Here is a 16,589-nt window from a genome sequence, read left to right on the forward strand (position 1 = left end):
AGTCTGGTAAAGAGATGTCCCATATCAGCGGTCTCTGCTCCACTTCCTGCACGAGCTGGGCTGGATCAACCTCCTTCGACATTTTATTTTTCTTTTTTCCCCGCATTTCCCTATGTATAGCATGTAGGATTATGGGATATATCCGGTCCTCCGAAGCGTAAAATAAACACGCAGAAAACTAACTAGAAGCGGTTTCCTTGCGTTCGTTGGGTTTTGAACGCCAAGAAAAAGCTTCATGCAACGTTTGTGTGATGCCGTATAAACGCGCTGCCGGACAAACGCACGTCACCAAAGCCCGTGTGAACACTCTCATTGACTCCTACGTGTAGAAAACACTCGGCGCTTGATCCGCGCTCACCGGATGCTACGAACGCAAAAAAAACCACTCGATTTTAACGCCCGTGTGAACAAGGAACAGTCATAAAGCAGCTATTGGGGGGGGAAACATAAATGGCCATCCTAAAATTCAAGATTCTTTATTACTAAGCAACTGGCTGCTAGGTTTTTGCTTATTCTATAACTGGATTTGGCTTTCCGTATCAAATATATAGCAGTATTGCAGAGTTTTCATTCCATCTTGTGAAGACCTATTTTTCACTTTTAAGTGAACTTTGGCATTCTCGTAAGGCCAATTTCAGAATTTTATTTTGCTTCAGAAATTTGTAGTGGTTGGCTGTGTATTCAGACTTTATGGCAGTTAATTTGCTTTTCTGGTTAAATAGTGACCTGTACAGATAGAAAGCAAGAGTGTCTTCTGTTGTGCAAGTAAAACATGCATACATTGCATTCGTGTGCATTTTATACAGTATGTAAGGTTTTGTTTTCTAAAACTACATGGCTTACAGTTTTTCATGTTTATTGTTCAAATTTTAAAGTATTTTGTTTTTTATTAATGTTGCTGCCTTATTTGTAAATTTTTACAAATGTGACTTCTCATTTAGTGGTGTGTGTTGTATTTTAAACTTGTGTCCAAAAGAGAATTTTAATTGTTTACATAATATGGTGTCCATTTTCAAAAAAGGCCTGAATGATATTTTGTAAAGGTGCAGGGTATGCTGCAGTGTGTGCCAACAAATTTAGGAGGCTACTATATTTCATCAAAGAAAATATTACACTTTAATATTAACAAAATAGTTGCATCCCTATACTGATCTTTCTATGCTCCAAGTCTATACCCCATCAAGTTTTTACTAAGGACAATTTCTTGGGCAATTTATTTGAACACTTGGGTTATTTTAGTTTATACAACTGTAATCTGTTGGAGTGTTATATATCTCTATCTCTATGTGTGTTTGTATATATGACTGAATGATGTATGATATGTTGTGTATACAGTCCAATATTGCAGTACCTGTGATGATAAAAAAATTCAATATGAAAAACTTAATGCAGTCCAATTACTGAAAATATGGGAGATGATGATGATGTTTTGAGTGGAAATATGCAAAGAAAGGTTTTTTGTTCTGGATGGTTGTGCCACATTTATAATACCATTGTTGCTTTTCAGATTCTTCTTTGCTGTTCCAACAATGGTCACTATGATTGCGTGTATCCAAAGCAGTATCCTATAGATGCAGCTGTGTGCCAAGGTATTTAGTATAAAGTTTATATTCATGTTTTCATTAGTGCCTTACTCAAGTCAATAGAAAGTTTAGTCAAACCCAATTAAATATATTGTTTAGCGAAAAACCAAGCAAAATGACACCTTTTTATTGGCTAACTAAAACGTACCTCAGACAACATGATTTACCCACAAAGTCAGTAAAAGAAATCGTAAAACTCACTCTGACACAATCTATATTCTCTTTTGGACAAGATTTCTACTTGCAACAAATGGGGACTACAATGGGCTGTCGGTTTGCACCTCACTATGCAAACCTATTTATGGCAAAATTGGAGGAAGATTTCATGTCAATGTGCATCGTAAAACCAATGTATCTCTGTTACATAGATGACATCTTCATAATCTGGACTGCCAGTGAGAAGGACCTCCTCCATTTTCATAATGAATATACCTGTAATTCTTTTCACCCCAACATGAAGCTGAATTACTCAAAAACAGAAGTCCGCTTCCTTGACACCAGCCTTCAACTGAAAGACCAACTTCTGTTTTTCACAAACCGACAGACAGACCTACCTAAGTGATAGCTTCCACCCCAAGCATATAAGGCACTCCATTATTTTTAGTCAAGCAATACGGTACAATCATATTTGCTCAGACCCAACAGACCGGGATAAATAACTGCAGGAGTTCATACAAGATTTCATCAGACAAGGTTATACCTCCAAAACAACAGACACTCAAATAAGAGCTACTACCATACCCAGAGACAACCTTCTGGAATATAAAAACAAAGATAACAAGAACCGCATCTCCCTTGTTGTCACTTACAACCCACATCTTGAAACACTTCGAAAAATATAAAAACTTCAGCCAATGTTAAACAATGACCAAACTATGAAACCTTTCCTCCTGGCATACAGACAACCACCAAACCATCAGAAACTAATTGTCTGAAGCTCCCTAAGTGAACCAGCAGAAAATGGCACATCTCCCTGACTACAGAAAAGATGTAAAATGTGTGCCTACATTTTATAATACAGACCGTATAGTTATACCACACTGCCGACTTGAACATCACATAAAGGAAATATTTTCCTGTAGATCAGCTAATGTGGTCTACCTAATTCTCTGCATGAAATGTCCTGACACTGCACTCTGTGTGAGAGAAACTGGACACAAACAGATGTTCCTGTAGTGGCCCACTTCAACAGCCATGGACACTGGGAGAGGGACTTTAAAGTCACAGTGCTTATGGGCAACTTCAAAACACAGCAATGGAATGTTGTTTCTTGTCCTAGTGTGTATATAAACACATGGAACTCCAGTTTCTGTATTACATCTTGCCTGAAGAAGGGGCCCGAGTTGCCTCGGAAGCTTCCATATTGTAATCTTTTTAGTTAGTCAATAAAAGGTGTAATTTTGCTTGGCTTTTCTCTATATTTATAATGACTAACACTGTACAACACCCTAGTACTTAATGAGTAGCTATATATTTTTTTGGCTTTGCCCAGGAAGGTTTCTATTAATGAGATGTATCAAATGTACTTTTTGTATTTATTTATTTATTTTTTAATTTTGTAAACAATATTTGTAAAGCTGTTTTTAAAAAAAAAAAAAAAAGTGTGGCTTATATTAGTGCACTCAATCCTCTTACTATTGAACATGCTGCATACAATTGCCCATGAGTGAAACATTAGATCAACCCTTGTTCCTAGATACTTGGCTGCTGTTGTTTGGTCCTTGCAAAACAGTATTTTACAGGAAATAGTATGCTTTTTGAATTGAAACAGGTAATCAGTAGGTGTAATGTTAACTTGAATATACAATGCTATTAGATGTGTATGACTTTCATTTGTTTGTTATTCACTAAAGCATTTATTTACATGGTTGGGTAACCATATAACCCCCAAACTTTTTTTGCCCTAGATGTACCAGTCTGCCAAATTTCAGCTTTTTAACTGAACAGGAAATAGTGTTTTTTTTTTGTTGAACTTTGATATCTTTCACTCTATATATAATACTGCTACCTGGCCCTGCATGGGAAATTCCCTTAGACAGTGGGTCTTGGTTATAGTGCTTTTAAACAAATGTATTGGAATGTTACAGTGCAACTGAGTACTTTTCTGTGTGCAATATTTTATTTTTTTAATCGGGAGCTAATGGTAATTCACTGTATATCTTTACTCTTAACATGATACATGGCTTTTTTGGTTGTCATTGAAGAAACAATTTTACTGGAAAGAATTATTTTGAATTAAAACAGGTAATAGAAATATTGGGAATTTGGGATATAAATAAAATTTCACCCTGTAGCACATCCATTACAAATTGTAGCTTCAGTCAGATTTTAATGTAATGCTTTGATCTGTTGTCATGTATTGTCACAAGTTCTGGAGGTTTTACATCAAAAGCATTATACGCTGAATTGTAGTTTACCTTACTTGCAACATTGTCTCTTACAAACTGCACGCTTACAGTACATGGGATGAGCAATGAATGGAATGTTTTAAGCACTGTACAGAAAAGAACCAGTGAAAAGAAATAATACGGTAAACTATGTGCAGTGTCCCAGTGCTTCAAGTGGAACCAAATTACTGGCGATACTGTTTAGTTGGCAGTTTGCTGCTACTTGCCTTTCGTTGTTAATTTTTCACGCCATATTAGATAAACGGGACTGGTTGCTGTGCTGTACTACATTAACATTCAGTCTTTGGTACACTACTAAAAATCACAACAGTATCCAACTCCTGTATATTCTGTCAGTGGAGGACTGCTTTACTGGGCTTAGCAAACATTTAAACTTACCAAGGCATGACGTTGCTCTTAGCTTGTATTATACTGTTTTTGCTTTGTGAACTGAAGCATAGAGGTACATTGCAGCCTGACCTCCAAGGGGACAACCCAGTTCTCTGCATTATTGCACATATTGGTGGTGCAAGGGTCCATTGTCCCCCACCACATTGTTTGAAGTTTCTTGTATATAAGTGAGATCAACAATCCACTGGGGACAGCCTCCCTTCGAATTTGTTCGGTAGTAACGCATGTGTTTTGCAAAACTTGTGGCTTCTGTTTTTGTGGTGGCAATTCATATTGTTTTATATTATTACTAGCAGATTACCCTGTGGCTTCGCTCACTGAGTGGAAGGGAAAACTTTGTGGCTCTCATGAGGCAACAGCATTAATGACCCAATTCTATGATAGATTTGCCTCCGCATTTTAAATGTCGGCATAAAGCCAGAATTCTCAGTAGCAGCCTTTGTACCAAACGATGTCATCTGAAAACATGAATTATTTTGTATTGTTCTGTAGAAAATTAGTTGAATGTCCATTTGCGCCAGAAATAAGAGACAACAATGGTTCAGATGGATGGCTTAAAGGTGTTAATTTCACCTTGCCGTCTGAACACCACATCCCACGTGATTCAAATTTAGCCCTCTGTGCTTTGCAGCCCTCACACATGATATCCATTTCTCCTATTGTAACTTTTGGATGCAGGCAATAATCTTTTTCAGTGTTCTAATTGAATCCCTCCATATACAGACCCTGACGCCTGTGTGACGTGGTAGCCTGTGAATACTGCATCCATCGAATTTGATTCTATTCAGCACGTTATTCAGGTGTTTGTGAAGCCCTCAATTGTGTCATATACAGTCAACCCTCGTTTATCGCGGTTAATCCGTTCCAGACTCTGCCGCGATAAATGAATTTCCGCGAAGTAGAAACCATATGTTTGTATGGTTATTTTTATATATTTTAAGCCCTTATAAACTCTCCCACACTGTTAACATTATTAGAGCCCTCTAGACATGAAATAACACCCTTTAGTCAAACGTTTAAACTGTGCTTCATTACAAGACAGAGATGGCAGTTGAGGAGTTTTAGTTAATATGTAATACATGCTCTGATTGGGTAGCTTCTAAGCCTTCCGCCAATAGCATGTATGAAATCAACTGGGCAATCAAACTGAGGAAGCATGTAACCTAAATTAAAAGACCCATTGTCCGCAGAAAGCGGCGAACCAGCGAAAAATCCATGATATATATTTAGATGTGCTTACATTTAAAATCCGCGATAGAGTGAAGCTGCGAAAGTCGAAGCGCGATATAGCGAGGGATTACTGTACGTTGATCAGCGAGCCTGTGAACCTTTCTTGCTGCATCAATAAACGGCTCGGCTCGTCTTCCTCTTTATCTGAGACATCACACATTGCATGCACGGGTTTACCTTTCCCAGTCCTGCAAACTTTAGCGAATTGGTTCAATTTACCACATTTTTTTGCAGTCTTCCTTTAGCTGGACATTGACCTTTTCCACTGTGTACTTTGTTTCCGCAGTAGCTGAACTTCTGAATATGCTTGTATGCGTCACTCGCTTCATATTTTGCTGCCTTCTCAATTGTGTAATGCGTTTTTTGTTCAGCGCTGTTTGGAGCTCTTGCTTGTCTGCGTACTGCATTCACAGTCCGTTCACATGAGCCGCTCGGAGTACATGCATCGAAGGTTCTCGGCTGTGCTTGTACTATCTCGTGCGATCTTGTGATGTCCACGGCTTTATTTAATGTTGGCTCAGACCCGGCACTTAAATTTCTCTCGCACTTTTGCTGAGTTTGTGCCAAACACTATTCTATCCCTGAACATCTTCGTTTGCATAAGCACAGTCCTTCACCAGCAATTTTAACTCCGTTAGAAAGTGATCATAAGTCTCGTTTATACCCTGCGTCTTCTCATTAAACTTGTATCTCGCGAGGCAGCCAACTACGTGGGAGGCGTGGTGATGGGTGATGCAACTCTGCCTCACACGCCGACCGAGCTGCAGGCTATGGCTGTATAAATGTACGTAAGTAGGATTGTTATGACCTTTATGCGTAGAATTTCGAAATGAAACCTGCTTAGCTTTTGTAAGTAAGCTGTAAGGAATGAGCCTGCCAGATTTCAGCCTTCTATCTACACGGGAAGTTGGAGAATTAGTGATCAGTCAGTCAGGGCTTTGCCTTTTATTAGTATAGATGCAAAGTGATCAGATGCATATTAATTCATTGCAAAGCACTTTATTAGCAGAAAAAATGAACTTCACAAAAACCCATTTTCACTTATTTTGGCCCTGGCAAAAAATGATCAGCCAAAAGTGTCCAGCGAATGCAAGGACCATCTACTCCTGAGGAGTCCACTACAGAATCGTATTGCCACCAATGCAGCGCTTGCTCAGTATTGGCAGCAGGTGTGTGTGAGTGCATCTGCACGCAAAGGAGGTGAAGACTTGGACAATGGCCTTGTGTCGAAGGGCAGCAAAGAAGCCACTTTATTCCAAAAAAAAAAAAAAACACCAAGGATAGACTGAAATTCTGCAGGAAGTACAAGGATTGGAGAGCAGAAGACTGTAATGTTGTTTTTTCAGATGAATCCTCCTTCTGACTGTTTACGACATCTGGAAAATCGATTGTTCGGAGAAGGAAAAGGTGATTGCTACAATCAGTCCTGTGTTGTTCCAACAGTGAAGCATTCTGAGACAATCCATGTATGGAGTTGCTTTTCATTCAAGGTAGTGGGCCCATTTATGGTTCTGCCCAAGAACACTGCCATAAATAATGTTATCCAAACTTCCTCCAAAATCAACTTCTCTGAACAACCCAGGGACAATTTGGAGATGATCTGTGTATTTTTCAGCATGATGGAACACATATTACAAGGCAAAAGTGATAATGAAGTGGCTTGGAGATCATAACATTGATGGTTTAGACCAGTGGCCAGGAAACTCCCCAGATCTTAATCCCATTGAGAATCTGTGGTCAATTCTCAACACTGTAATATTGACTTTCGACATAAATTTGATGTATTTGCCAATTAAAGCCTTTGAAACTTTTGAAATATTTATAGTTCTTCAGTATACCATAGAAACATGTAAAAAACATTTGTGTCACTCACAATTTTTGGCCACTATATGTACATATTTGAGACCACATCGCAAAGAGTAAGAAGCTGTCTGATTAGGGAGTACTGTTTGTTCCCTCTTCGCTTCTGTTTGCAACCTTCATTTACATAAAGCAACAGCCCAACTTCTCTGTGCAATTCCTTCCCTTTATTCATGGCACTTGGCAGAAATAAAAAACATGCTGTCCCTAAGAATAGCCTACTTGTAAAACTTTATTACCAACAAATATTGATAAATGGGTCTACTGATTTTTCCACAGTAGCAAATATCAATCAAAGCAGTGAGTGGTGGTGTGTGGTTTTTTATTTTTTTATTTTTTTTGAGATTTGGAGAAATTGGTTTTTCAGGAGAGGGTTAACTCTAAATATCTACTGTATGTACTGTCTTAGCAGATATCTGCTGCCATAGATGTACTATCTTGCCAAAGATCAACATTTCAACTAAATGGGGAAATGGTGTTTTTGATGAGTAAATGAGTCCGCTTTGCAATAGATATGAATGTAGTCTTCCAAAATAGTTTTGGCTTGTGGATCAGGAATTCATTACTAGCATCTATAATAATTTCTCCTTTTATGAAGTTAAAAGCATAAGTCGTGGGTGTCACTTAAACATGCCGAGCTATGTAGTTGTTGATTATGGTGACATAGCAACTGTTACTCTTTCACAGAATTGAATAAACTTTTAAAAATATTGCCAACTAGTGCACAGCTTTCATATTAATGAAAATTATTCTGTACCAATACTACTTGTGAGAAAAGAATTGTGCCTTAATCAATAACTGCTTCTGCCTCCTTTAGTTGTAATAGCCATGAGTGGACATATCGCATAGTTATTGATAAGTCTATTGCAGCATGACTTGTAAAGACATTTTGCAGGCTTTGCCTTTTTCTTTCAGAGTGAGTGAGTAGTTGGTGTAATTGTAGCGATTGCACCAGAGAGTTACGATCACCATAAATAACATGCAGCTGACTACCTTTGCGCATTACTACATTCTGTTAGAAAATCAGCCCAAATCCTCTCTTATGTATTCAGCAATGCAGAAAATCATACAGGGGTCATTTACTTCAGGTACTATACTGTGAATATGTACAAAGGTCAGCATATCTACAGTAAAGGATACATTGTTACCAGATGCATAATTGTGAACTAAAGACAGTCAAATACAAGGGCAGCTCAATAGTCTGTCATGGGCACAAGCTAAGATCTTTAACAATTTTTTTAAAATTTGGGCATACAGTGCATCTGGAAAGTATTCACAGCGCATTACTTTTTCCACATTTTGTTATGCTACAGCCTTATTCCAAAATGGATTAAATTCATTTTTTTCCTCAGAATTCTACACAACACCCCATAATGACAATGTGAAAAAAGTTTACTTGAGGTTTTTGCAAATTTATTAAAAATAAAAAAACTGAGAAATCACATGCACATAAGTATTCTTAGCCTTTGCTCAATACTTTTTTGATGCACCTTTGGCAGCAATTACAGCCTCAAGTCTTTTTGAATATGATACCACAAGCTTGGCACACCTATCTTTGGCCCGTTTCGCCCATTCCTCTTTACAGCACCTCTCAAGCTCCATCAGGTTGGATGGGAAGCGTCGGTGCACAGCCATTTTAAGATCTCTCCAGAGATGTTCAATCGGATTCAAGTCTGGGCGCTGGCTGGACCACTCAAAGACATTCACAGAGTTGTCCTGAAGCCACTCCTTTGAGATCTTGGCTGTGTGCTTAGGGTCGTTGTCCTGCTGAAAGATGAACCGTCATCTCAGTCAGAGGTCAAGAGCGCTCTGGAGCAGGTTTTCATCCAGGATCTCTCTGTACATTGCTGCAGTCATCTTTCCCTTTATCCTGACTAGTCTTCCAGTTCCTGCCGCTGAAAAACATCCCCACAGCATGATGCTGCCACCGCCATGCTTCACTGTAGAGATGGTATTGGCCAGGTGATGAGCGGTGCCTGGTTTCCTCCAAACGTGATGCCTGGCATTCACACCAAAGAGTTCAATCTTTGTCTCATCAGACCAGAGAATTTTGTTTCTCATGGTCTGAGAGTCCTTCAGGTGCCTTTTGGCAAACTCCAGACGGGCTGCCATGTGCCTTTTACTAAGGAGTGGCTTCCGTCTGGCCACTCTACCATACAGGCCTGATTGGTGGATTGCTGCAGAGATGGTTGTCCTTCTGACAGGTTCTCCTCTCTCCACAGGGGACCTCTGGAGCTCTGACAGAGTAAGTCACCTCCCTGACTAAGGCCGTTCTCCCCCGATCGCTCTGTTTAGATGGCCGGCCAGCTCTAGGAAGAGTCCTGGTGGTTTCGATCTTCTTCCACTTAAGGATGATGGAGGCCACTGTGCTCATTGGGACCTTCAAAGCAGCAGAAATTGTTCTGTAACCTTCCCCAGATTTGTGCCCTGAGACAATCCTGTCTCGGCAGTCTACAGACAATTCCTTTGACTTCATGCTTGGTTTGTGCTCCGACATGAACTGTCAACTGTGGGACCTTTTTATATAGACAGCTGTGTGCCTTTCCAAATCGTGTCCAATCAACTGAATTTACCACAGGTGGACTCCAATTAAGCTTCAGAAACATCTCAAGAATGATCAGGAGAAACAGGATGCACCTGAGCTCAATTTTGAGCTTCATGGCAAAGGCTGTGAATACTTCTGTACATGTGATTTCTCAGTTTTTTTTTATTTTTAATAAATTTGTAAAAATCTCAAGTAAACGTTTTTCACGTTGTCATTATGGGGTGTTGTGTGCAGAATTCTGAGGAAAAAAATTAATTTAATCCATTTTGGAATAAGGCTGTAACATAAAATGTGGAAAAAGTGATGCGCTGTGAATACTTTCCGGATGCACTGTATAAAGCTAGCCACTTGCCAATTTACTTATTGAAGGGGATAAAGACTTAACTACTGATATCTGTTATTGTGAGAGCTGTTTGCAGCTTTATGGTATAAAAAAAACCACTTGTAATTGTATTCCAGAATGATTTTCCAAAACCATATCTGTATTCTATTAATGGATATTTGTGATCTAAATTATGGCTGAAGTTCTGTGAACATAATACAGGGTGTGGCAGAAATAACTCCCACATTTCAAAGGGGGATTGAAAAAAAAAAAATGCTATGAGGTATCACCAAAAACTGTTTATTTTCCAAATGTAGATCTAAAAATTTTTTTTTACTTTAAGTTTTAAAAATTATATCGTCCTAATGGTGGCCTTGACGGCCGATACACATTTTGGAGCCATTCTTGGAAGTTTTCCATCACTCTCACTAGCATGTTGGGTGAAATTCCTTCAATTTCTTCTTGAATAGCCTCCTTTTAGTTGGTCCAAGGACCGAGGATGATGTTTGAAAACCTCCTGTTGCTCTTACTCTTTGAACCCAGAGCAAAATCGTTTTCTGGTCTGGAACACTTTTATTAGCGCGTTTACCGAACCGCGTGCGAAACACCCTCTGCATCACAGCTACAGATTCGCCATCTTTGAAAAAGCCTCGATGCTCACCCAACCACTGCATGGTGACTGGAAACTTTATGTACCGTACCTAACGGAATGGATCGCACCCCTCTACCTGCTTTGGGGACCCTACAGTGATTTTTCAAAATGTGGGAGTTATTTCTGCTGCACCCTTGTATAAGTGAGGAGATATTCAACTCTAATAGCAAGGCAGCTAGCTTCACTGTTTAATGTGATCAGCACTTTCTTGTATCCACCTTCCTTACATGCAGTCTTTTGACATGAATGTAATGAACATCCTACTTACAAGCTTTAACAGATTTTGCAGTTTTGAAAACGTTAGAATAAAACTGTTATGCAACACTTCCTGGTGCACTTATGTTTGTTTATTGCAAGAAGCAAACATTTTGACAAATTTTGGCATGCCATAGCTTGTTAATCCTGTGGTCGAAATATAACATTAAAGAAACATCCTCTAACAGGACAATTCAGTAATCCGTCAAGAGAAAAGCTGTTCATTGTATCTTTTAATTACTCCCTGGCAAAATGCCTTGGAGGGAGCATTCTTCAAAAGCAGTCCATTGCAGCATGATCAGAGTGGTCCGAATGGTCAGAGAAACAAAGAATAGAGGTTCATTTTATAAACTGTTGAATTTACATACAGTGTGTGTCAATACATACATTTTACTGTGGTTGGTTTACACCCAAATGATTTTTGTAAAATTCTGTTTATATTATGTTCTGGTGGTTCTTATACCTTTTTTGAGATGAGCCTCCACCCTTGAAATTTCTGTGCATATAACTGTCCATTCTCGTTTATAGGAAATCTGCTGATTTCTTAGTCATCTCTTAGTCATCCTTCAGTGCATTTTGTATATTACATCAACCTTTCTTCTGGTACATTTTTTTTTTTTTTATTTACTTGATCATCTCCGTATTTTTCCTAAACCAAATCTTATATTTCAGTGTACATTTTGTTGTTCACTTGACCTTTATTTGGTTTCTCACATTTATTAACCCTTTATGCTATTTCTTTAAGATGGATGCTGTTACCCTAAAATTATTCTTGCACAATCCCTATTCTGCTGCTTTGCAAGAAGGTATCGGATGAAGATGTAAAAGTACATAAAGAATTGCTATAGACTACACTACTAATGACCTAGTATTTTGCGGTGTTCAGTAGGATGAAATGGATTCTAATGATTATGTGAATTTTCACCTTGAGCTTCCATGTTTTTTCCTGTGTTATGGAGAACTATTTCAAGATTGATGTACAACTGCTACATAACATTTTTGTTTAGAGTAGATCAATGGTACCCAAAGAAAATCCATTTATTCCTATGGAAACATTTTATGGAGGTATTTGAATGTGTATTCTAAAGGAAGCCGTATAATTGGCTGTAAAAATTGGAATGAAAATCCGATCATGCAGTAAACAAAACTATTTACAATTTGGCTCCAATAAATGCTTATTAGATGATGATGGCATGTTCTATATTCATCATAGTAATGATTTGCAACTTGTGTATTAAGTACACACTTTCTCATAAGACACAAAGAAATGTCTACTTGGCTTCTTGATTGTTACTAAGAACATCATCTACTTACACAGTGACTCATGGATTGATTGAGGATGATCATCAAGTTCTGATGTTCAGAATGTGTGTGATATGTTAAAGTTCGGATGGGAAGAAAGCTCAAGCAGTAACTGTTAGTCTATTCAATAGCTCCTGTCCGCTTGAATGTCTCATTTTAACATAATAGATGACTTTAAGAATAGATCTACTTTATCTAAACACTACTTTTTGTTGTGTATTAATATTAAAGGATTGAGCTCCGTCAGTCTTTTTCCTCATGCCTTATTCTTATTGTTGGAATTGGTATACAAGCTTTTGTCCTTTATCATAAGTATTTGTTTTTAAGTAAAATATGGAAACTCAAAACTTGTTGGATAAATGTGATGCTTCTGGATTAGATAGATTAGAAAGTCCATCCACATTTATTTGTAAGCATATTTTTTTTTTTGTAATAGAATATTTACAGTAAAGTATTTTGAACAGATGTGTACTGTATTTGTGTGTCATAAATTTGAAGTGTTGGTGTCTTTTGAGCAGGAGGTCACATTTACACCCTATTTTTTTGACTCCACTTATGCTTTCAAAAGATTAAGCAGAGCTGTATGCAGTTTATTATATTCAATTTTTAAACTGCATTATTAGTGTGTTAGTTTGAAATGTTTAAAACTGGTCTGTCATCCATAGTAGGTGGCCATACTTGTTGGGTTGTTGTGTTTTTTTTTTTTGTTTTTTTTTTTTTTTACACCTGCTTTGACTGTACTTTTTTGGTTTTCTGACTAGTTAAGTTAATCATCTTCATATTGGTACTTTTGTATTAGTTCATAACCATCCAAATAGTGCAACAGTAAGAAATGTTATCTAATTTAATTCGTTTTGATGAGTTGAATTTTTGTAGTGGCTTTTAGAAACCACAAGGTGGAAGTATTATCTGAAAATTCCTTGGTGAAGGAAAGACTTAATGGACCACTAAAGTTGTTTAAATGAAGAGCCTTCTGCTTTTGATGAATTCTTTTTGTTTGCTTCTTTTCAAGGTAAATGGAACAGTTTTGTAGTGTTGTGTGTGGTTTTTTTTTTTTTGTTGTTTTGTTTTTTTTCTGTTGTATTGGACTTGCCAAAAGTTCTAATCCGTACCAATATAATAAATGGCATTGGGCACATATAGCAAAAAATGTGTTTTGCTTATATTAAAAAAAATATTAATTTGTGTAATGGTGATTTGAAGATTTTTCTAATTTTTGTTTAGTCTTTCCAAAACCTTCGTTAAAGGCTAGCATTAATCTGAATAATTTTTGGAATGATTTACCTTGATAGTAGGGAAGAATCCTTTGTCCTCTTTAAGGCATAGAATAAACCAGAGGGTTGAGAAAATTGTACATACAAAGATTTTCATTTTTGTGCTTTAACATTAGTGATTTCAGTTCTTCAGCCATGAGCATACTTTTTAACATATTCTGAACTCATCCAAGTAAATGCCAATTTCTCTAAAATCGGTACTTTTTAATACAAAGGTGTCTTGTGTAATTTTTATTTGAAATTACTAAAAAGGAATCTGAACCACATGTCTAGCTTTTCTAGAACTCATTTTCAAAGTGTTTAGTTTTCTTTCAGATATTCAGTTTCTAAACATAAACTTTATTATATTGTATATAAATAATCTGTAGGTTCTCCTTTTAACATGACCTGTAATTTTAATACCATCCCATTGTTTAATGTTCCCTTATTATATATTCTCAGTTAATAGATTACCTAATAAAAATCACTATAAAATATATATATATATATATATATATATATATATATATATATATATATATATATATATATATATATATATATATATATATATATATATATATATATATATATATAATAAATAAATAATGTAATTACATGATGCACAGATATATACCTTAAGCAATTATTGGGAAAACCTGAGCTGAAAATGACATTAATTGTGAATTTCAGGTTGGCTCCTGTGTAGATTGGGTGTACGAGTGTGAACTATGATGGACTGGTAAATTGCATAGGGCTGTGTGGTGCCTGCATCCATTGTTCATTTAATTGTTTATTTTCTCTTGCTGATTTGAAGCAATAACAAAAAACCAAAGCATACAGTTCAAGCTTTCACCTGTAGAAGTCGTGTGTCTCTCTCTCTCTCTCTCTCTCTCTCTCTTTCTGTGAAATTTTCACATTAGAGGCCTGATGTGTTAGCTTTTGTTTAGTTCTGTACAAATTTTCTGGTAACATTTAGAATTGTAAAAAAAAATTGGTATTATCACCACATCAGAATATGATTTAGGGTACTAATATAATGTGCTTTAATGCTTCAGTAGTGACCTGTGCATTTTCTTATTGTTTTGTCATACAAAGATATCATTTGATTTAGTCCCTATAGAAGTGTTTTAATTTTTTAATTTCCCTTTGAAGCTCTTCTTTATGAAATACTGTACAAAGATGTGTTTGGCATTGAAGAAGAGGAAATTATTTATGCACTAGAAGCATTTCATACTGGTGGCAGGAGATACAGGAATAGTATGTCTGTTGGAAGTGAAGATGCCAGCTTTGATGCTTGTGAAGAGAAGAACCAAAAATCTTTTACAGAAAATTGGTAAGAGTCCCAAAATCCATTTTTTTTTTTTGTTTTTTGAAGTTTTAGAAGTGACTAAAACAATGGTAAACCGAAGGAATTAAATAGAAAAAAATAGGGGATTTAAAGTATACATCAGATTGTCACGCTTACTCCTTACATTATTTTGTTTTTATTTAGTAAACTTGTACTTTTTAATACCATAATAAGCTGTTTTCTTAAGTTGTCATGAAGGTAAAGCAGTAGTTTTGAATAATTACCCTCCACTATGGAGGATGAGGAGTTTGAGAGCATGTACTGATTGTGCGTTGCCGCACCTACTGCATGACAAACCACCTGGATTGGGACCGGAGTGCAGCGGGTGACATCTCAGCACTCCACTATGATTTGTTTCATAAAAGTATGACCAACCATTATTTAGTCGTCCTGACTTCACATGCTAAAACTTTGAATGGGCTTGAGATCTGTATTTTGAATTATGAGACACTCTTAGAGAAACATGTAAACTGTCCATAAACAAAAGCACTTGAACATCAATTAAGTGAAGCAGTTTTGTGAGGAAGTGTGGGCCAAAATTCCTCCATTTATAGTGTATTATAAGGACTGAAAATTATTGCTGCAAATTATTGCCGCTAATGGTAGTTTTTAATAAGTTACTGCATTATCAAATGTACTTGCAAGGCTTGACGCTAGTTATTCTATTTACTTGATTTTTAGGGCTTGGTGAGGGTTTTCAGATGTTTTGGTTTTGTACTGATATCTAAAACAGTAAAATTGAAAAGAGACCTGTTCTTAAAAAAAAAAAAAAAAAATCGGATTTTAATTTTTTGATCTAAGATATCCTGATTTGTGAAAAAATGAATAGTTCCCAAGTGCTCAGTGTGAACCTTTTTTAAGATTAAGAATGTGTAGAACTTTTTTTGATTAATCAATAAGACACTCGCCCCTGGACCTGAAATTAATGCGGTGAATAGGGTGTAGTTCCAGCTGTGATACCAGAAATATGAAGAGATACGTACAATTTGTGAATAAGTTCTTAAGTTTTTGCTGTGATTCGAAACATGGCCAAAGACTTGCTTTCACAAATAACCCAGACATCCTTGTTGAAATAAGCAAAGTAATACATTTATTTTATCCATAAGGATAATAGATGGATATAAAATATTAGTATATACAGTAGATATATATAGAAAAGAAACAAACACAAAACGTAAAAAACAAAAGCTAAGTTTAACTTTTTTTTATCTCCTGTAGCAAGGCACATATAATTGATGATTTATCTCTTGGCTTAGAAGTTTCTTATAGGAAAAGGCACATGACTTATGAATCCCTCATCTTCAATTAATGAGGTTAAAATGTTTAAGTTCTCTAGCTAGTTTTGAAGTTTCTATTGCCGGCAGGTGGCATTCATTTGTTCACAGCAGCTAGCATTTGTCCTGACTTAGGGGCCAACCACACTACACCAAGTTTAGTT

The 16,589-nt window shown here is 36.7% G+C and overlaps 1 protein-coding gene across 3 annotated transcripts in view; it reads left to right on the forward strand.

The window, feature by feature from the left end:
* alg13 (ALG13 UDP-N-acetylglucosaminyltransferase subunit) overlaps positions 1-16,589 on the forward strand; it is a 137,759-nt gene that overhangs the window by 18,162 nt on the left and 103,008 nt on the right. For all 3 annotated transcript variants that reach the window (XM_039766547.1, XM_039766549.1, XM_039766548.1), the window contains exons 6-7: positions 1,508-1,589; positions 14,956-15,136. In XM_039766547.1, the coding sequence (XP_039622481.1) occupies positions 1,508-1,589; positions 14,956-15,136 (263 nt within the window). The remainder of the gene's footprint in view (positions 1-1,507; positions 1,590-14,955; positions 15,137-16,589) is intronic.

The sequence above is a fragment of the Polypterus senegalus genome, chromosome 10 (assembly GCF_016835505.1).
Source record: "Polypterus senegalus isolate Bchr_013 chromosome 10, ASM1683550v1, whole genome shotgun sequence".
Lineage (NCBI taxonomy): Eukaryota > Metazoa > Chordata > Cladistia > Polypteriformes > Polypteridae > Polypterus > Polypterus senegalus.